The sequence below is a fragment of the Colossoma macropomum genome, unplaced genomic scaffold (assembly GCF_904425465.1).
Source record: "Colossoma macropomum unplaced genomic scaffold, Colossoma_macropomum, whole genome shotgun sequence".
Classification (NCBI taxonomy): Eukaryota; Metazoa; Chordata; class Actinopteri; order Characiformes; family Serrasalmidae; genus Colossoma; species Colossoma macropomum.
In genome coordinates this window covers 36,524,869-36,546,471 of record NW_023494790.1, presented here as the reverse complement: position 1 = coordinate 36,546,471, position 21,603 = coordinate 36,524,869, and the positions used below count along the sequence as shown (strand labels likewise).

Sequence of the window (21,603 nt, the reverse complement as noted above, 5' to 3'; positions counted from 1 at the left end):
TGTTAATGCCATCCAAAGGTAACATCGTTCTCACCTGGAAACATAAAACAGTGGTTTAAAATGAATAGATATCTATGAAGGAACGCTGTTTTTATGTGCTTATGACTGTGTATTTCGTCCCTTTGGTTCAGGTTATGGTCTCGGTCCTCAGGCTGCCAATGGGTACTCACCCAAATTCAAAGGACAAGGTGAGGATGAGCAAAACTTAGCTTCTTCATCAGTCTTGAACACACAGTCATTTGCAAAACAAGTTTTATTGATTTTCTAAGGTAAAATAAGTGAACACATCCTCTGCAAGCTTAAAGTTTATTTGCTGAATGTAATGTATTGGAAAAAACATACAGCACATTTAAAATTCTATTATTTTTTCCATTATATTAAACTCACTAAATAAATAGAAACTGTGTACTAAATTTAGCTGAAAAATGTTTAAATTTCTAGAGGATGTGTTAAATTATTTTCACTTAGAAAATCAACAAAACTGGTTTTTGGGGGTTGTTCAACAAATTTGAACAGGGGTGATAAAACATTTCCATATGACTGTATACAATATTAGGTCTGTTTTGCATTTCAGCTATTGGCAAAAAATATTTAAAAAATGTTTTATTAATTTTTCATTTAAAAAGTTTCTTAATATTTAAAAATCCAACAGCATGCAACAAAGATTTGTGAAATACTACTTATTTATTGGATACATATTCAATTATTTGATTACTGCTCTGAAGCAATATATGTATTTTTTATGTTTGGAAGGCCTGTTTTAGGAAAATGTTTTGGACTTTCTAATGTTGGAAAAGTTTACTATTTATACATTATTAAAATTAAGTTCGTAAGCATGCAGGAGATATATGTATATATATATATATATATATATATATATATATATATATATAAATTTTCTCTTTTATTTATTTATTTTTTTAAACCAGGTTATGGTGCTCAACCTCCCCCATCCAATGGGAACAAAGCTGGGCCCAATGGTGAGTATTATTGCAGCCATTCAAAAGTCAATAATGATGATTCTCAAGAATCTAAATCCAATTCTTTTGAATTTGTTTAAGGTCAAGGTGCCGCACAACCCCGCTGGAAATGGTGGCAAACCCAAAAGTAAGATTTACATTTTTGTATTTCCTGCTTGAATTTATTTGCATGTGTAAAATGATATATAATATAAACTGAAACAAAATAAATTACAAAAATATTTTTTTATAGGTAATATACAGAATTCTTTTTGTTAAAGTGTGTGAATAATATAAAGAAAATACTTACCATGTCTCTTGTGTATCCTGTTTATATCATAATGTTTGTCAAATTTATATCTTTCAAATATAAAATTAATTTCTGTTTTTCTTTCTGCAAATATCTGAATATACATTGTATGCAAAAGTTTGAAATGACATGTTGTGTTGATTTTCTAAGTGAAAATAAGTGAACACATCTACAGAGACACACTAACATATGACATTGTTCTGCAGTATTTAGTGCACCGTATTGGGGGAAAAAATAAACATAAATTAATAAAATGTGTGTAATTATAATATTATAAAATAATAATAAAACGTAAAACTTTTGCACAGACCACATTTTGTATTAAATTATGTTAAATTTAGCAAATAAACAGTGATTGTGTGTCAAAATATGCAGAAGTGTGTCTCTGTAGAGGATGAGTTCACTTATTTTCAACAAAACATAATTTGACCAGAGGCACCCAAAATTTTGGACTGTAAAAAAATAACTATATTTTATTGTAAAATATATTTATCAGGTGCTGACAAAATGCTTCTGAAAGGCTACGGTGCTGCTTCTACTGCTCTAGGAAATGGGGCCAAGCCAAATGGTGAGTATATTACCATCAACAGATATATAGATATAGGGAAAATATGAACTTAAACAGTTTACAAATAGATATAACCAGGTAGGTTAATCTGAATTTCATATGAAGAAGTTAATTAACTTAGTAAACTATCTTGCACGTCATTGATATTCTACTATTAATCCGCAGGTTATGGACCTGCACCCATCAAACTCTTTTCAAACGTTGTGCTGATATAATATGACTACCACTAATAATAAGAGTAATAATAATGATAATAATAATAATGATAATAATAGTATGTGATGTAATTTATACTGTCTGTGAAAGGCAACAGGAGCTTGTGCAAAAATCTGTGTAAATTATTTAAAATAATTTTATAAAACGGATAGTTCCAGTCCTAAAATCTGATTGGCTGAGCCGCTTTCGAAGCCGTTTTTAAATCCAAAATAAATGCACACTTATGACCACCTCACAGCGACTGAACTCTGTATCACTGCACCACAGCACGAAAAACCCTTGTGCTGTTAATAGAATAATCTTTGACTCTCATGCTGCTCGTATGGATCACCGAGTAAATTGATGAAGTTAGAATACGAAGAAAATAAAAGAGCCAACAACCTAAACAGCTCCTTCATTAATATCACAGGCTTGCATTAAAGTACTTACTGAATGGTTAACTGTAAAACTGCAGTATAATGTCTTACACACTTCCAACGTTTGTGTTTCAGTCAGAAGTCGCATCAAACCCAGGCTGAATCCCAAATGGCTCCGTACTCCGTAAATAGTTTTCTAGCTATGAAAGTTTACAAATTCTAGCCTCTACAGACAAACAGTGCATCATTTATCAAGTGTGGATGTGTCTGAGCCCCAAATGACTGTTTCTTAGCTGTATTTTGCTCTGTTGGGCTGCAGGATCCAGTATTTAAACTCCTACGTAGTGCACCGTGTAGGGAGCAGGGTAATCTGGTGACTAAAAAGTGCTTATAAAGGGAAAGTTTTTGCATTAAACAGTGCTGCGTTATCATATGTTCATTATTATACGACAACAAGTTAAAAAATTCATGAAATTAAAGCAGTGTACAGCGATTGACCGAGTGCTCTCCTCATTCAATAGGCAGCGATACTATAAAGAAACTATATTTCCTGGTGGAATACTTGTTTACGTTGATTATTAATTATAATAACCAATTATTTTCTGAAAAAAATGTGTTTTATCATATTTTATTTGTTGCCATTTTAGGCACTACATATATATCATGATCAATGGACCAAATATATGGATCATTCAGCAATATATATATATAGCTGTTGTCGGAACAAAACCTTGTATCTCCAAAATGGTAACTTTACAGGAGAAGGAAAAAACATGCTTTGCTTTTAATGTAAGTCAATGGAACCAGAATTTTTTCCAAGTCATTTTGGGTCGTTTTTTTTGGTCCATTCATCATGAAATTTACACACAATGTAAAGGGCAACAGGTAATTTCAAATTATGTCAAAAACTGAAAAATGGAGATACAAAAATGACAAAAATGGAGATACAAGGTTTTGTTCCGACAGCAGTGATATACTGTATATATACACTGTGTGTTTGTGTGAGTGTGTTGTATTCATTACAACATTATTCTTATAGAATAAGCAACTGCAATTTCATTCCCAGGTGGCCGTGCACCTCCAGCTGCAGTCAAAGGAAATGGAGGTAAATGAGGAAAATTATTTAATCTAGAAATTTTCCACCTGTAATGTCATCAGTCTAACTTTGGTAACTGATGTTAACAGGTTATGGCGCAGCGCTCGGTGGACAGGCTGCCAAACCCAACGGTAAATTCAGATTTTCAGCAATTATTGAGCGAATTATTAAAAATGTTCATTTGTGAGGAAACATGACCTAACATTTCAGTTGAACTCCATTCAGACGAATAGATATTCTGATTGGAATCACTGATCACTAGGTAGCACTGTGTATGTGAACTGGATCATTCTTATTCTAACCTTCATATTACAGGGGGCTACGGGTCCAAACCAAGTAAGCCTGGATATGGACAACGGCCTTCATACGGTATGCTGGGTAATTTACTGGGAATAGTCTCTGACCTCTTCTTCTGAACATTAATCATTTATATGAATCTAAAATGGACCTGTCCATCAGCTATGAGTGTTTGTAAATGACATGTGTGAGTGTGAAGAACCTTTTAAATCTATAAGGAACCTTCACATAATGTCAAGGTTCTTCACCAATATAATGGTTCTTCCTAAAACCTTCATATTATGTTAGGGTAGTTCTAGCCAACTGTTGAAACGTTCCCTAGAGAACCAAAAATGGCATGACGTAAAGAATGGATGTAGCTAAAACGAAAGCATCCTAAATGTAGTTCACCCACTTTCACTTTCCACTATGTCACTTTCACTGGATTTGTCTTGGATGGAAGCTGAAACCTGTTGTGTTTTGGATGCTGGTATTCTTGTCAACCAACATGACCATACTGGGTGACCAACTAAATCAACACCAGATTATTCATGGAATTCATGCTGGGCTGTGCTGGTTTTTTTTCAGCAGGACCAGATTAGGCTAGCAGGGTAACGTAAGTGCTCTGACACACTCTCAATTAAACAAATAACACCTGTAATACTGGTAAATAAAGCATTTTATTTGAGCTGATCATGACGTTATTTTTAAAATAATGTAGAGGTGACTGAGTCGTTAGCCAAGATCGACTTCCCATCACTAAAGTAACCAGTGTGGTTGACAGCAGTGGGGTGACTTGTGTGCAGACGCAGAGCAGTTAGCAAGCTAGCCAACTCGCTTACCACACGCAGTGAAAACGCACAAGTGAACATAATTACCTCAGATATACTCACCATGGCATACTACACACTGGTCTGCAGTGATGGACGAAGTACACAAACCCTGTACTTGAGTTAAAGCAGAGATACCCAAGGTAAAATATTACTCCAGTAAAAGTAGAAGTTCCTCCCTTTAGACCTCCACTTGAGTAAAAGTACTAAAGTATTTGCCTTCAAATGTACTTAAGTATCAAAAGTAAAAGTACTAAAAGAGTAATTACGGCTCTGATGTCCTATTATCATTTTTATAACAAGACTCTGCTTCATTAACTCATTTTAGGTGAAAATACTCCAGTGTCTCTCTTGGTAAACCAGTCTTTTAATAGAATGACATTAATTAGTGACGCTGATGTCTATTAAAATTATCATAAGCACAAAACACTGAAGGCAAACAGTTTCCATCAGGTAGAACTGAGTGGCTCTGAAATCACTTTTAGCAAACAAGCAAAGTTTCAGTTTAAGATTTATTTGTAACTTAGTTACAAGTTTAAGTTTAATAAAAACTTTAAACTCAGATTCACAAATGAGTTTCCTTTACTAAACTGCATCTGTAGGTCTCTGTTCATAAACATAAACTAGCCAAAACTAATTTACTATAAAATGAAATATTGTTTGTATAAATTCAGAAAAAGACACGTCAGTCACAACTGCATATGTGTACATATTTCTATATTGTGGTCTGTTTACACAAAGTTAGGTTAGTTCATCATTTATGTTGAATAGACTCTCCCAGAATTTTATACTGCTGCACTGACGTTAAACCGTGTGCTGCACTGGGTCGGTATGACCAACAGGTCAAAACAAGCTCAAAACAAAGTGACCGCTTTGCCCTGATTGGTGTTCTTGCTTTGCGCTTCTTTCGTTTTGACATGTTACGTTTTTATGCACACATAAACCAAAAGGAACGACAGATTTCTCATAATGTGGTGGAGTAAAAAGTGAGATATTTGACTTTGAAATATAGTGGAGTGAAAGTAAAGAGTCACCAAAATAGAAATACTTCAGTAAAGTACAGATACACAAAAAACTACTTAAGTATAGTAATGAATTACATTTACTCTGTTACTGTCCACCATTGCTGGTCTGTAGCAAAACATTGTAGATAACTGCTGTGGTTAGCAGCAGTGCAGCGACTGTGTGCAGCTGAGGTTAGCTATGCAGCTAACACCACAGTTAGCAAACTAGCAAACTTGTCTACTGTAAACAGTACAATCACAAAAGTGAAGATAATACTAAGTAATAGTCTCCCGACTGACTGCGTATCAGACTGTCTCTCTTTTATGTGTTTATTTTGAATCAGTGGGGAAGAAGTGTTTAAAAGGTTTGTACTAAACACTGCTAAAATTAGCATCTCCTCCATTTTGGAGGTTCAGTGCTATTAAGGGTCACTTCCTCATGCCAGTACTGGTATTGGTCGAGGACATAAATGTCAGAGTTCACCAGAATTTGCTTGTTACCCTGAAGTCTGTGACACAAAATTGAAATGAATGTAATTTTGCTTGTGAAACTTCGCTGGCAAGCGCTAATGTGACTGGGCCTTAACACACAACGACATAGCAACTCAGTCAGTACTGTGTTATCAAAAATAATATTAAAGAACACAATAACTTACAAAGTAAACTTATAACTGCTGATTTTGATTGTGACCTTCGATCATAACTTCACTAGTTTCTGAAACCCTGTTCTAGGTGGAATTGGGGTAGGCATGGGTCCTCAGCTGGCTGCCAAACAGAGAGGAGGTCAGTCAGTCCCTTTATACAATAAACAGTAACAGACTCTAAGGTGTAACTGTACCTCACTGTATCTCACTGTACTTCACTGTACCTCATGTTCCTGCATCATATAACACATGTAAAATTGCTCTTTTAACTGTAGGCTATGGTAATAACAACGGATATGGCTACAAAGCTCATTCCTTCAAAGGTGAGTTTATGAAAATATATTCATATATATCATCTTTATAATTGTTGTTATGTTATTCAGTGATAAGATATACAATGTATATTGAAATTATATAGTACAAGATATTTTTTGACTTTAGGTTTTATTAATTTTTTTGAACATGCCAAGAAGTCATTATCAAATGATAAACAATATTACTGTAATTAGCTATTTAGTATTAATAACATGTCAGCTTATCTGGACATGAATTTTTATTATGACTTTACTATGGAATTAAATTTTATTGTAACTTAATTCTAGATATTGGCTTTATTATAAAATCCTTCTGGATACAGATTTCATTCAAACATCAATGTACTTATTAATTTTATTATATATGCATTCTAGATATTAAATATATTAGTATTTTATTATTTTATTATCAATGTATTCTGGATTGTAATTTTGTTACAACTTCATTTTGAGTAATAACGTTTTAATAGCTTCTTTCTGGGTGTAAATTCTATTATAAATTCTTTCTGGATATTATTTTTATCACACATTTATTCTGGATATTTATTAAATTACATCTCCATTCTAGATATACATTATATTATAAATTCATGATGGTTAATAATTTGTTTATAACTTCATTCTGGATGTTAATCTTATTATAAATTCTTTCTGGATATTATTATTGTTACAGATTTAATCTAGATATTCATTTTATTATAGATTTATTTTAAGTAATAACTATTTAATAACTTCATTCTGGATGTTAATCTTATTATAAATTCTTTCTGGATATTATTATCGTTACAGATTTAATCTAAGTATTAATTTTACTATACCTCCATTCTAGATATTAATTTTCGTATAATAAATGATGGCTAATCATTTGTTAATAACTTCATTCTGGATGTTAATTTTACTATAAATTCATACTTGATAATATTTTTACTATAAATGTATTCTGGATATTAACTGTATTTTAACTTTAATCTGGATATTACTTTTATTATAACTTAATTATTGAATTCCACAGGTTTCTCACTTATTTTAGGATCATGTACTCCATTTGTCATTCAGGGTGCATCTAAAATTTCTCAATTATACGTTTATCTGCAACAACACTGGGTTTATAATATAAAAAAACAGTCATTCCAAAACGTTTGAGTGTCAGTGTATATAAACAGAATTTGACATTCAGGTTTGAGTGAACAGTAGATTAGATTGTAGCTTGCTGAATGTAAATATACATGTATTTTTAATATTTGTGTCTCCAGGTTATGGAAAAGGTCAGGGTGGTCAGGCTGCCTATCCACAAGCTGGAGCTAGTTTAGGTAAGACTGATTACATTTGGTTTCCATCTGGCTTCTTATGCTGAGGTTAAACGAAGACACTATTTTTTATATTTCAGTTAGCGAAGCCTTTTTTATGGAGTTGCTGTGAAATCTTGTTTTTACTATACAGGTGGAGGAATCTCAAATGGAGCAAAAGCTGCCAAACCAGGTAATGCCTCACTTTCAGTTTCACAGTAGTTTTTTATTTGTGCTTTAAAAAGAACAGCATTCTTATATAGTCAGGTTCATAGCTATAGTGAGTACATATATATATATATATATGGAGGCTCTGTATGAAAAATGGCCATAATTCCCAAACAGTCAATGCAATATTTTTGTTAAACCCCCTGAATTAAACCCAAAAATCTACACTTCAATCACATCTTGACTGCTTAATTTCTAACCCATTGTGGTGGTGCAGAGAGGCAAAATTACAAAAAAATGTGTCCTTGTCCATATACTTATGGATCTGACTGTATCTTAGCATTAAAAATGGTACTTATATATTCCAGGCTTTGGAACTGGATCTGCAGCTCAGAATGGGCAAGGAGCCAAACCCTACGGTAATTTTATTTTCAGTTGTATATTAGAAATGTGAAATGATGCACTAGTCTGTTGTATATGTTCTTGTCTGTATAGAATGTATGTTAATGTTTCTTATGAAATTAAAAAAAAAAAACAATGGCCTGGCAACAACTTAACAACCACCTGGAATACCATAGCAGTGGCCTAGTAACACCTTAGCAACCACCTCAAATGTCATAGCAGTGGCCAAAGAACACTTAAGCAACCACCTGGGATAGCATAGCAGTGGCCTAGTAACACCTTAGCAGCCACCTAAAATAGCATAGCAATTGCCTAGGAACAGCTTAGCAACCACCTGGGATACCATGGCAGTGGCCTAGTAACACCTTAGCAACCACCTAAAATGTCATAGCAGTGGCCTAAGAACACTTAAGCAACCACCTGGGATAGCATAGCAGTGGCCTAGTAACACCTTAGCAGCCACCTAAAATAGTATAGCAGTGGCTTAGCAACACCTTAGCAACCACCTGGGATACTATAGCAATGGCCTAGTTACACCTTAGCAACCACCTAAGAAGGCATAGCAGTAACCTAACAACACGTTAGCAACCACCTGGGCTGCCATAGCAGTGGCCTGGTGGTGCCTCAGTGGCTTTAACCCCAGCAGTTTGGTAGCATAATGTGATGCCTAGCTAATTGGCCATGACTAAATTGCTGGGAAATTTGAGTAAAATTGCAAAAAACAAACAAAATCAAATGTATGGTTTATAAATTAAACAGAATCTGCACATCAATCCATTATTACAATAGGCAGATGGCAGTTTAGTAATTATTCAGTATCTTTTCTCAGGGTATGGAGCTCCTACAGGAGCCAAAGGACCTAAACCAGGTAAATTACTGCCTGCTTTACACTCAGCTTCATTCATTTAGCACTGCACACATTGTCTTCATTTCAGTGTATACGTCTTCACTCACCAGCTGATATCTGTCTTATCAGGATATGGTGGATATCCTAATGCAGGAGGTGTTAAAGGACCCAAAGCAGGTAAATGGCTTCTATCCATTCTTTGCTCTCTTGGACGGAGTAGTGACGGTTAATGCTTGCTGTATAACATTGACAGAGCCATGCTATAAACATGTCATGGCAGATGTTATCACGACAGGTTTTCTTTAGTAATATAACAGTTTCATGTTACCATTACTGTTAATTGTCATGGCCTGGTTAATTGTTATAATGTCCGATGTCATGACGTCTAACTAGAACGCACAGCAAAAATGAATGTGACATAGGCTGTCATGACATCATACATTACGACATCTGTCATAACAATTATTGACAATGGTAACATCACACTAAACAAAAACTGTCATGTTTTTTCCATCATAATTTCAATGTTGTGAAGCAGGATTCAAGTAAAGTGTTAGAGATGCAGCAAAAACTTCTTGGCTGAAACCAAAACCGAGATTCTGATAATAAATATAAACAGTTTACATGAAACACTCTAATAATATAATTAATTAGAGTACGTGGGGTGCACTATGTGCCTACACTGTGAAAAATAAATTCTGTAAATACCCTAAAAAAAGTCTGGCAGCCACATTTATTCATTAACAGTAAGAGAATGTTTTCTTGGTAAAAATCTGTAAAATTAGTCATTCATTTTTTAGAAATACTAACTTTTATTGTGATTCAGTAAAATTAATGTAGTATTTCAGTTTTTTACCATAACAATAACAGTAACTGCAATTAAAATAAATGCAAACGTCTGTGAAATAAAGCTTATCATTATTGTGAATTCACTGTTTCTGTTTCTGTAAATTGAAAACAGCAGTGTCAAAATGCTGTATATACATTTTTTTTTTCAAAAAACAAGTAATGACTATTAAATTTTACTTTAACGGTGAAAATACTTTTACACTGTAGAAGCCCAACATCCAAGTTGTTCATCCAAGGCAATTAACTCTATCATTTTTTTAGTTACTTTGGACTTTTGCTGTCATTTTTTAAATTTTTCATAATTTCTAAAATTGTAGCTACTGATGGTGTTAGCATGCTAGCAGGGACTTTCCCTTCTGCTTCTGTTGTTTTGCTATATTCTGCATATCTAGCATGACGTTCTGCATATCAAGGGTTATCAGACCTGTACTGGAGTAAGAGATGTCCCTTATAGAAATCATGAAATCTTTCCATTTTTGACTATTTTCAGCCAAAATTTCAGTGCATCATTAACAGTAAAGTCGTTGTAAACAAATTTTCACTTTCTGTCTGTTGTTATGATGCCAGGTTATGGTGGTTATGGAGCCAGACCCAATGGTAAATATGCACACATTTTACATTTACACATCTGCATCAACACTACATGCTTATAATGCAGACTAGGCGGCTCTGATGGACATCTAATTTGGTCTTTACTTGCTGACTCTCACAGGACTTGGAACTTATCAAAATGGAGGAGCTAAAGGGCCTAAACCAGGTAAACATGCTGTCTTTGTTGAAGGATTACAGTCAGAGTCTGTATAGGTCAGTACAGCTTATAAATGGCCAACACTTTACTGTAGGGCAGTGTCCTCATGAAAGCTGACATACATATTTATATGGACCATTCTGCATAATCATCATTTATGGGGAACCTACTGTTGGGAGGTGTCTAAATCCTGAATTTACACTTGTGAAAATAATACTTACATTTTTTCTCTTTTTTTAATGTTTTTTCAAAGATCTGTTTTAATTTCTTTTAAAGTGAAGCTGAAATATTTATATTTATCATGAGTTTGATTTTTAAATTCAAAAAAATTCTTTAAAAATGCTGTCACACATTTTCATGTCACTACCGAAACAAGTTTTAGTGTGTGGGCAGAGCCTTATTTTAGCCACGCCCCTGCATTTCAGAGCAGGAAATGAAACTGCATCCCTGTCCCTCATGGCCACATGGAGAGCAGTTAGATCTAATTGTTTTGAAGTAAAAGTGTCCCAAAGTCTGAAAATCAGTGTGTAACATTAAGAATTGTCACTACCGAAACACATTTACTGCAATTAAATAATTTTTTGTGTTTTAATGAAAAATAGGATGATTTTTTTGTGTGTACAGCTGTTCAAAGCTGTTTGCTGGTCATGTACTGTCTACATTTTTGAGTTCTGCTCAAAATGAGCTAAAATTATCACTACTGAAACATTTGGTAAAGCTACAGTAGTATTATGATTGTTTTGGTAGTGACAAAATGGAATGTTCATTAATTTGTTGTAATAAAATGAACGGTAATGAATGGTAGAGGGTCACTCAAAGCAAAAATATATTAGTCTAAAGTCCAGATCAGTTAAAAGTCTGAAATGTGTTTCCAACTCTGACTTCGAACCAGTTTGATAAAGTGATCCACACAGGTATCATATAGTCTTTTCAGCTCTGCCCTATAGTGAAGTGTTAACGATAAATGCAAATGTGCCTGTGATGATCTAAACAGGATATGGTGCTGCTGGAACTGGAGCAAATAATGGACAAGGAGCTAAGGCCAACGGTAAGCTCCCATGATCATTCCATCCTACATTAAACCTCATGTTTTACATGTCAAGTCTAAGTGCCAGGTTTTTGCATTTAAGGCTATATACCAGCGATCACCAGCCCTGATCCTGGAGATCTACCTTCTTCTATGTTTCACCTCCAACTCAAATCTAACACACTACACTTATTCACTTAGTTAAGAATCTGAATTAAATTATTTGATGGATTAGGTGGAGTCAATTAGGGTTTGAGCTCAAGGGTTAATGAACACTGCCATATACAGTGGTGGGAAAAATGAAGGCATGTCTCACCCTCTCTGATTTCTCAGTGTTATAACGTAGAATTCTCTTTTTTAAGAGAATAATTTGAATTTTACTTCTTTAAGAGAAATTAAGTTTAATATTTTTATAACAAAAATGACTTTCATCAATTAGACAGAGCATCCTAGTGTTTGTAACTCACTCGCTCATGTTTAGCAGGCTGTTAATTCTCCACAAGGGGGAGCTAAATAGCTGTTGATGCTTCTTACGAGCAGTGACACTGTGTTTTTGTTGTAAGGTAATGTAGGCCCATGTGATGTAAACGCTGTAAGATTTCTATTAGAAATAATTGTTATTAAGCCAAATAAAATGTCCTGTTTGTTGTCTTTGTGGATCTTTTATCATGTACAGGTTATCATTTATTTTCTTAAACTTTACAACTTCTTTCAAAATGAAAATACTCTCATGGTTTCCAGGTTATGGTGTTCCTGCTGGTGTACCTAAAGTTGCTAAATCTGGTAATTTAAGCTTCATATATATGTTTTTTGTCACACATGTCTGAGTTTTGTTCCTTACATGTATCTCAGCACTGGTCCAACATAAAAATGCTTACATTTGTTGTTAAACCTTCAAAAGAGCTGTAAGACACCTATTGTCATTTTTTGTTGCACACTGTTGGGTCTTTGAGTTCAGGGATTGTTATTGTCTGTTTTAACAAATATGCACTGTTATCATTTGTAACAAAGTGAATAAGCTGCATCTGGGGCTGGATTCACGAAAAATTTTCTAAGAAGCATCTCTTTCTTTTGAAAATGTCTTCTTTATTTTCTTTCTTTCTTTATTTTTTTTTAAATGCATTAATATCATGTTACATTTTGCAGCCATAAGCAACTTCAGATATATTTTGAATTTTTTATGTTTTTGCTGTTAACTGGATATTCACTTTTAATCTCAGTGCCTGAGGACAGCAAGAAGAAAAGAAAAACTAAATTAAACCCAACCATCAAAAAAATTTAGCAAAAAAAGAACTAGACATTATGGTGAAGGAAACTGTAGTTTGTTAATCTCATAAGAAGTTACAATTTTGGAACCTCACTGTCTGATAAGATAAAACAAAAAATTAAGAACATATTATTTTCATGAATTCCACTTGTCCTTAGAATTGTCCTTAAGAGAAAAGTTAGATAGAAAAGAAGGGAAATTAAATTTACTCACATTTTACTTACCCCAGATGTAGTCGATCAGCCAAGTCCAGTCCAAATTTTGAATTGTTGCTTCTTTAGCACTGGAGTTAGGAGGTTAACAAACGATAAAAGTCAATAGTCACCCAAATCCTTTCTGCAAATGCATCACTAAAACTTCTCAAGCTGCATCCAGGTCTTCATTAAGTTTGCACAGACTAGTTGACATGGTTTAGAGCACAGTATGACTTACTGTGTGCTATAAAAATAACAAAAACTTTATTTGGGTGACTATTGAGTTCTGGTGTTTGTGAGCAATGTTAGCCTTACAGCTCCAGTTCTAAACAAAGAGGCAAAATTTTGACTCCAAATGTGTCTCGGCTGATCAACTACATCTGGCATAAGTAGAAAATTGTTTTTGCCCATTCTTTTAAGGCACTTTTGTGAATCTGGCCCCTGCCCTGTATTTTCTTTGTATTTATTTTGTAGTAGTTGCACTGTGTGTTGCACTTTTTTGCCTGTGTCATTGTCTATGCTGCTTACGTTCAGTGTCAGATTTTGTTTTTCTTTTCTTTTTGTTTTTGCATGTCATGTTGCATGTTTTGCTCTGTATCATTTGTTAGGATTTTGTATCCGCTAAAGAACATGCAGCATCTTTGCCAGTTTGCAGTAATATTGCTTTGGTTTCTAGGATATGGCCCTGTAACAAATGGAAATGAGAAGGCCTCTAAAGGGGCCAGTCTCGGCCCTCAGGCACCAAGAGTTCCAGTAGTGCCAACGTACACCAAGGGAGTCGTACCACCAGCTGAACCTGAGCCTACCAGAAGAGTACCTTCAGCACCAGAACCTACTATAGGAGTTCCATCACTGATAACAAATGGGAAGGGACCAAAACATGAGGTGCAACCTCAAGTTTTAGGTCCACAAGCCAGAGGTCCACAACTGGTGGCACCTCAGCCTGCTTTTGATGTTCCACAAGGAAAAGCTCCTAAACCAATAATCCCGCAGCCAGCCCAGGTGCTTCCACAGAGTAAAGGTCCCAAACCAGCACTGCCAGTATCATCTGCCTCACTAGGACAGGTTCAAGTAGCACCTGAATCTTTCCCTCAGGGAAAAGCTCCCAAGCATGCACAGCCAGCTCCAGTATTCCCATTTGTTCCACAGGGAAAAGCTCCAAAACCCATTCCACATCTTCCGCAGCCTGTTGCACCACAACCGGCATCAGTTTTTCCACAGGGAGTAGCTCCAAATCTGGTCACCCCTCAACAAGCTGTTTCACAAGTTATTGCTCAGAGACCAGTTGTTCCAGTAATGCCTCAGTCGAAAGCTTCCAAACCTGTCGTTCCTGCACCAGTTCCCCAGTTTCCACAAGCCAAAGGCCCAAAGCCAGTAGCACCAGTGCCAGTTGCTCCACAAACAGAGGGTCCTCCACCGGCACCTCAACCAACAGGTGCCATGCCGCAAATGAAGGGTCCTAAAGCAGCAAATCCTGGTAAATGCATGCAGTCTTGTGGTTTATCAAAAGCTTCTCCATAACCAGCATGGTAAATGTTAAGAGTACCATAAACAGGGTGAATATTCCATAGTCCAATCCTGATCCTGAAGATTTACCTTCCTGCAACCTGCTCCAGCTAATTCTTCCTCAGGAGTCCTGAATTGGCTGATGTATTAGTGTTAGGTAAGGAAGGGCAGCATGTGGGATGCAGGTTGGAACTAAAATTTCCGTGAAAGTAGGTCTACAGAAGGAAGTCCCCACTTGCCATACTTTGCATATTTCTTGCAAGTCTTCATTGAAACATGCCATTTTTCCTGAAATTTGGTCGAGGTGACAAATGTAGCCCATCTTCAGTCAAGTATTTTTTTCCCATTTCTAATTAGTGAAGTCAGGTGCACCTATTGCTGACACAGGTGTTGAATTGTGCACATACAGATTGTATGATCTCCATTGGATCTCCATGCTATGGAGCAGTTGCACATGAGCAAAGTCACTGTGCATAGGCTAGAGGGATATACAGCCCCACAACATCAGGCTGTGGAGCAGTTGAGTAATAGAGATCCCTACGGTACCTTTGGGATAAGCTGGACTGATCCAGAACGTCCAACATCAGTTCCTGGCCTCACTAATGCTCTTGTGGGTGCCACCAAATCCTCACCAAATCCTCATCAGTGATCCAACATCTAGTAGAAGAATAGATGCTGTTACTGCAGCAAAGGGGGACAAAAATCTTTGATTTTAGAAGAGATGTTGGATGAGCAGTTGTCCACAAACCTTTGGCCATGTAGTGTAGGGTAGCACACCACCCAGGACAACTAAGCTTCAAGATCCTATTGGTTGTGTAATTGTGTTATATGCAGTCTGTGCTGTTGTTTTTGGCCAGATTTACATCTTATTTTATCATTATATCCTGACTATACTTTCTGTCACCTTTAGAATTGGCAGGTCTTGGACAGCCTAATGGGCAGGGGGCAAAGCCTGTGAAGCCTGGTAAATCCAAATCTAATCTCCGAATTTTGTTATTAAAAATTTGCTAGCAACCACAATGTATTAGATATAGCAAAAAGAAAGCAATGCACATTTTAATGAACCTTGGAATGAATGTTATGTAGACTGTGGACCTGGTGGAGTGTCCGGACAGTGGACTAAGCTGCCCAATCCTGGTAAACTATGCTCAGTTTCTTGTGAAAATATGACATTTACCTCTGTTTTAGACCATCTAACTTCATAACGTTAGCCCGCATTTGTCTGAAATAAGAGTATTGAACCTGCATCAACAAAACATATTTGATAAATATGGGCTCTAATCTTTAAATTCTATGTTGCTAGGTTTCAGCGTTTCTGTAAGCATGTTACTATATGTCTTGTTTGTTTTAAAAAACTTGGCATGGTCATTTGAACCGTTTTGGCCTCGGTTAATGTTGCATGATTTGTGAACTGAGTGCACTTGCATGGGTCTCTTCTTTTGGTCATTCACACGTTCTATCATTATGGTAGCTTGGAGGTGCACTATGTAAAGATAAAACTTTAAATGGGCTTTTTGGCCTAAACTACAGTTTAATATATCATGTTTTACAAGATTTTATATTTTAAGTTACTCTTATTAGTCCCACAACAGGGAAATTTCACCCCATCCATGCAGTGAAACACCCACATACACACTAGTGAATGCACACACACTAGGGGGCAGTGAGCACACGTGCCCAGAGTGGTGGGCAGCCCTATCCACAGCACCCAGGGAGCAGTTGGGGGTTGGGTGCCTTGCTCAAGGGCACTTGAGTCATGTACTGTTGGCTCAGGGGATCAAACCAGTGACCTTCTGGTCACAACGCTGGTTCCCTAACTTCCAGCCCACAACTGCCCCTAACAAAGACTCGCAAAGTGAGGATCTAACCAGCAATCTCGTGTAGCGGGAATCAGCACGTTACCGCTGAACTACAGAACGATAACATTTTCATATTTTCATTTATCAGTGTTCTTTCAGAACAGTTCCCAGAGGCATTACACAGATATGTCACACAAACATCAGGAATCCCTGTGGTGTCAACCAGTCCTAACTGCTAGTTTAGCCACTGATCTATGGACTAATAAATGCAACCAAGCTAGCATTAGCATTTTAGCTTGCCTTAAGCTAGCATTAGCACTTTAGCATTTCATCATTTGATGAGTCATTTCTGCTGTTTGTGCAAACCATTCTCAAACAGCCTGCCCCCAAAAATCCACCTCATTGCAGTTGTAAACTGTCAAAAGTTCCTCCCACCTTCAAGATACATCATCAGAAGGTGGTTGTCCTAGACTTGCAACCGGAAAATCTCACACTAGAGATTGCAGACACCGCTGTAGGCTGCGTGTAAGTGTGTTAACAACAGATATAGAGAGATTTTTCACTTTGGCCAGAGAGTTCCTTTAAGAACTAAGAAATTCTAACTTTCATAGTTGTTGATGTTTGTATAACTATTAAGGCAGTGTTTTCCAACCTAGTCCTTCAGGACCCCCAGATGGACATTTTTGCTCTGTCCCAGCTGCCGAGGACTAGACTGGGGAAACTCATGATCTCTTGTCACTAATCATTTGTCAATGTGTGTTTGTGTTTTTGTTTGTTTAATGGTTGTTGTTGTTTTTTAATATAATATTGTCACTACCACTAAACAGTTAACACTAAACTGTATGTAAATTGTCCTTTTTTAAAATTACATTTGACTTTTCTTCCCATTATGATTGCTGAAGAATTTTAATCATCTTAATAATCACTGTATTTTCTGTTTAACTGTCCATTTTTGTTGTTGGAAAATGGCCTGTTTTCCCTCAGTTGTCCCTGTGAATAACATTGTGTTTATGATGTGTTGCGTGCATGTTGAAATGAATGAACTGACTTTTTATTTTGTGTGTCTAATATCTATACCATGTGAAAATGCTACTGAATTATGGGCACTAAACCTCATTTTGATAGTCGGGTTAATTCATTGCCTTTGTTTACATTTTGGCATAAATAACGATGCATTTGATCCACAGGTTTTGGTCCTGGAGCATGGTACCCAAATAGTGGAGGAGCCAAGGCCTCTAAATCAGGTAGAACTCACCACATGCATGGCATGCATGTAACTGCAAAAGAGAACAAGTTTGTTTTAAAAATGACACTTTGCTGGACTTGTTGAAGTTCCGGCCAGTTGAAATCTGCAGGAAAACAAGTTTGATGTGGAGTTGCTTTAAGCGTAGCCTTAAGTGGTAGCCCACATGATGTCATCACTAGCATGTAAGTGGTCTGTTGTTAAAAAGGCCAAAACATCACCATAGCTGTCAGTGAGGCATATAGGTACAAGAGACAAAAAGAGCTGCTTGCATCTCTATGAGAATTCCAATTCCAAGCTAATGTTTTGTACATCACTCTCCCACACTGGGCTTAAAACCACTTAGGGCAGATGTGGCTTAAATATAGATATTTGAAGCTTTTAAGACATTTAAGAAGAGTTTTTTTCTTTCTACATCGTAGCTTTAAAGTAATTCCTTCAGTAAATATTTCAACCTGAAACCTAACTTGAATGTCTGTAAGCTGTCTGGTGCCTGTAAGCTAGCTGCCGCTCATTAGCTGAGCTAGTGAGTCTAGACCTACTTGTCGAACAAGATCATGGTGTGATTTTAGGCTTTTTAATTCATATACATACTGTTTGTAAATGCCAACATTTGTGCATTCTTGAGATCCTGCTGGTGTGGGTTTCCTCTCTTTCAATGATGCCTTGCTATACAAAACCTGTTTCAGGGCTAATAGCTCCCTCTTGTGGAGATGTAAGTGTTTTAGGCATAAGTGATTTAACACACTACAGCCTATAAAATGATAACTTGCATCATTTACACTTTAGGAATTTGTCATCTTTTTGTTGGAAATATATTTCCATATATTGCGCCACCTTTTGGCCATTTCGCTATTTTTCTCTTTATCTAAATACATGGCTTTAAAAAGACAAATAATCCAAAAGTAATGGCAAGTAAACATATCATGTTACTTTAATATATCAATCCTTTGGATTTGGTTACACTTTTAACAAGTAATCTGTAGTAATGTAGTCTGTTTGTACATTCTATGTAATTCACATTATATTTTAGAGTGCAATAAAATTCAGCTCAAATCTTCATACAGAATCGTTATCAACCTACTTTCCCTGCTAGAAAAACCAGCATAAACCAGCATATGGCTGTCAAGAGAGGTTGTCACCAGCCAAACCAGTATATCGGACAAAAATAATCTTAATGTAGAAAAATAAAATCAGAGACAAAAATGGAGATATATGTTTTTCTTTGGACAGCAACAATATGCTGTATTTTGGGTGCTGGCATGCTGGTCAACCAGTTTTGCATGCTGGCATGCAGGTCAACCAGCATGACCATGTTGAGTGACCGGCTAAACTAGCCCAGACCAGTGAAAGCAGCTTAGAGCAGCATTGAATACAATACTAGTCTCTGTTGTGTTTTTTAGCAGGATTAACACAAACACTTTCTTTACAGTAGACTAATGGATAACTAGATCAAATTCAGCTCAAAATGCCAAATTATGATCATAGCTGGGGTCCATTTTGACTGAAAAACATTAAAGAAGTAGCTGTGTACTCTAAACGTGCATACAAGCTTTGTATTTATTAAGATTTATAAGATTTATATAAGACGCTAAAGGTTTCACACAGCAAGCTACCCAGCTATCTGCCCTTTACCATGTAGCTGTACCGTTGTGTGCAGGCAAAAATAAAGTAACACTAAGATGAATCCTATTGGAGTTGATGTTGCGGATAGCTAGCTAGCTAGCCAAGCAGCAGGGCAAGCAGGCTAGACTGCAATGCACTAACTTAGCCCTGCCTGAGCATTAACAATTTAGCCTTTTTTCAATGGTTCATGCAAGCTGGTAAAGCTAATGGTTAGCCTGGCAACATTAGTGCTCATTCATCCTCGGCCACGCTACAATACTTCGAGTTTTCCGTTCAAAAAGATGCTAAACAATTACGAGCCATGTACCCTTCAAACTCTGATTATTTAACCCCCATTCATCCCCTCTATTCAGGTCTTGGAGGATATGGAGCTAAACCCAAACAGCCAGGTAGCCTGTTGATTTCTGCCTTCACACTTTGTGCCTTTTCTTGGTTAAAGTAGGTGAATAAGTTTGCTGCAAACTCAACTTCTGTAATATGTCTTGTGTTTAGGCTTTGTTAATGGACAAGGCCTCCTCCCAGCGACTGGCTATGGTTATGGCAATGGTAAGGCCCTGTTTACCCTTTTAAAGTTATCATCCATCAATGCTGTTACATATTAGTTACTTAATGTTTCCGTCTTGTCTGAACATTCAAGGTCAAGCTGGCCTCAGTGAGACCGTCAAAGGCAAACCTGGTATGATAAACACACAAACACAGAATGTGGATTTGTTATATGACACTCATGTATAAGAAATATTCTTATACTAAAAAAATGTGCAAATTACATGTGCATCTGGTTTTTTTTCACTGTAGGAAATGGATATCAGCCTGCTACAGGTAAGCGTTAAAGTCGGCAAGGTACAAAGACTATAAATCACACCATAGCTGCGCTGAATGCGGCAATATTGTCGCACTGGAGATATTAATCCTGTGTGATTACAAAAATGATACAGTTGCATGCATGCGATAGACCTTCATGTGCGCATCTTCGTTCAAAATATTTTGTAGAGTCCAATGCATCTGCACAAGCATGGTCATGTGAGCTGCTACACAAGTTCTAGTGTTTATGGTAATTGTAGTCCATTAGGTAATGTGAACACCAGCTATCACAGTGTTTCCCTTCCTGTTTTTAAGTCTATGACTCCAACAATATGCGCATTACTGCTGGTGTGGGTTTCCTCACACTCAAAGCACAAAGATCTAGAAAATGCTCATTGAGTGCTAATAACACCCTGAGTTATTGTGAGGAAAATAAATTATCTATACATTTCACAAAACGAACATTCAGATACAAACCTTTTCCACAGTCAAAATGACAGTTTATTCCACTTACATAGATTCATACTCTAAAACATACTTTGAAACTTAAAACACCAGTGCTACATGTCCAAAATTTCTACGTATAGCCCAAATACATGTATATATTTGATTTCATTTAGTTCTTTCATCAATTGAAGTAAACTGCTGGCTTCAAAATATTCAGTGACACATTGGAAAGAAAAAAAATGTGATAGGCATTAAATCTTTATACTGAATATGTATCAAACGCTGGGATTGGCTCCAGCACCCTCCGTGAGCCAGAAGGATAAGTGGCTTAGAGGATGGATGGATAGATGGATAGATAAATATGCATCAGAAAATAAATTAGTATTCTTGTTAACATTATTGTTTGTTTTTGTGTTTATTATTGACCTGTAAATCACTAGCTAACATGACAATAGGATAGCTCTGGCTGTAGGCCTGCTTTTTCCACCTAGTCTTACATATGAATTGCGGTATGTAGTCTCTCAGTGTTGGTCCTCCCCACTGGTCAGACCAAATTTTCACCCCTGAGTAGCTACTTACAGCTGGTATTTGTGGTATTATTATTGTTACTGTTAGTATTTGCCATGCTACAATTGTGCATTGGAGGTAATGCCTTACATCTCTATCTCTGTAGGAGGAACAGGACAGCTACCATACAACGGTGCACCCATTGTTCCTGCTGGACTGGATGGTAATAATATAATATTATTATTTATATAATAAATATAAATATATTATTAATATAACTGGTGATAATATAATACAGTATAAATAAAAATAT

General features: G+C 36.2%; 1 protein-coding gene across 1 annotated transcript in view; it reads left to right on the top strand.

Annotated features, from left to right (window-relative positions):
- cmn (calymmin) overlaps window positions 1–21,603 on the top strand; it is a 37,196-nt gene that overhangs the window by 5,324 nt on the left and 10,269 nt on the right. The window contains 24 exon segments of the mRNA XM_036571649.1: window positions 132–188; window positions 930–980; window positions 1,766–1,837; window positions 3,476–3,514; window positions 3,821–3,874; window positions 6,348–6,398; window positions 6,535–6,582; window positions 7,827–7,883; window positions 8,014–8,052; window positions 8,396–8,446; window positions 9,259–9,297; window positions 9,406–9,453; window positions 10,693–10,722; window positions 10,838–10,882; window positions 11,868–11,921; window positions 12,642–12,683; window positions 14,038–14,838; window positions 15,778–15,831; window positions 15,954–16,004; window positions 17,854–17,910; window positions 19,889–19,924; window positions 20,028–20,081; window positions 20,331–20,354; window positions 21,457–21,513. Of these exon segments, the coding sequence (XP_036427542.1) occupies window positions 132–188; window positions 930–980; window positions 1,766–1,837; window positions 3,476–3,514; window positions 3,821–3,874; window positions 6,348–6,398; window positions 6,535–6,582; window positions 7,827–7,883; window positions 8,014–8,052; window positions 8,396–8,446; window positions 9,259–9,297; window positions 9,406–9,453; window positions 10,693–10,722; window positions 10,838–10,882; window positions 11,868–11,921; window positions 12,642–12,683; window positions 14,038–14,838; window positions 15,778–15,831; window positions 15,954–16,004; window positions 17,854–17,910; window positions 19,889–19,924; window positions 20,028–20,081; window positions 20,331–20,354; window positions 21,457–21,513 (1,911 nt within the window).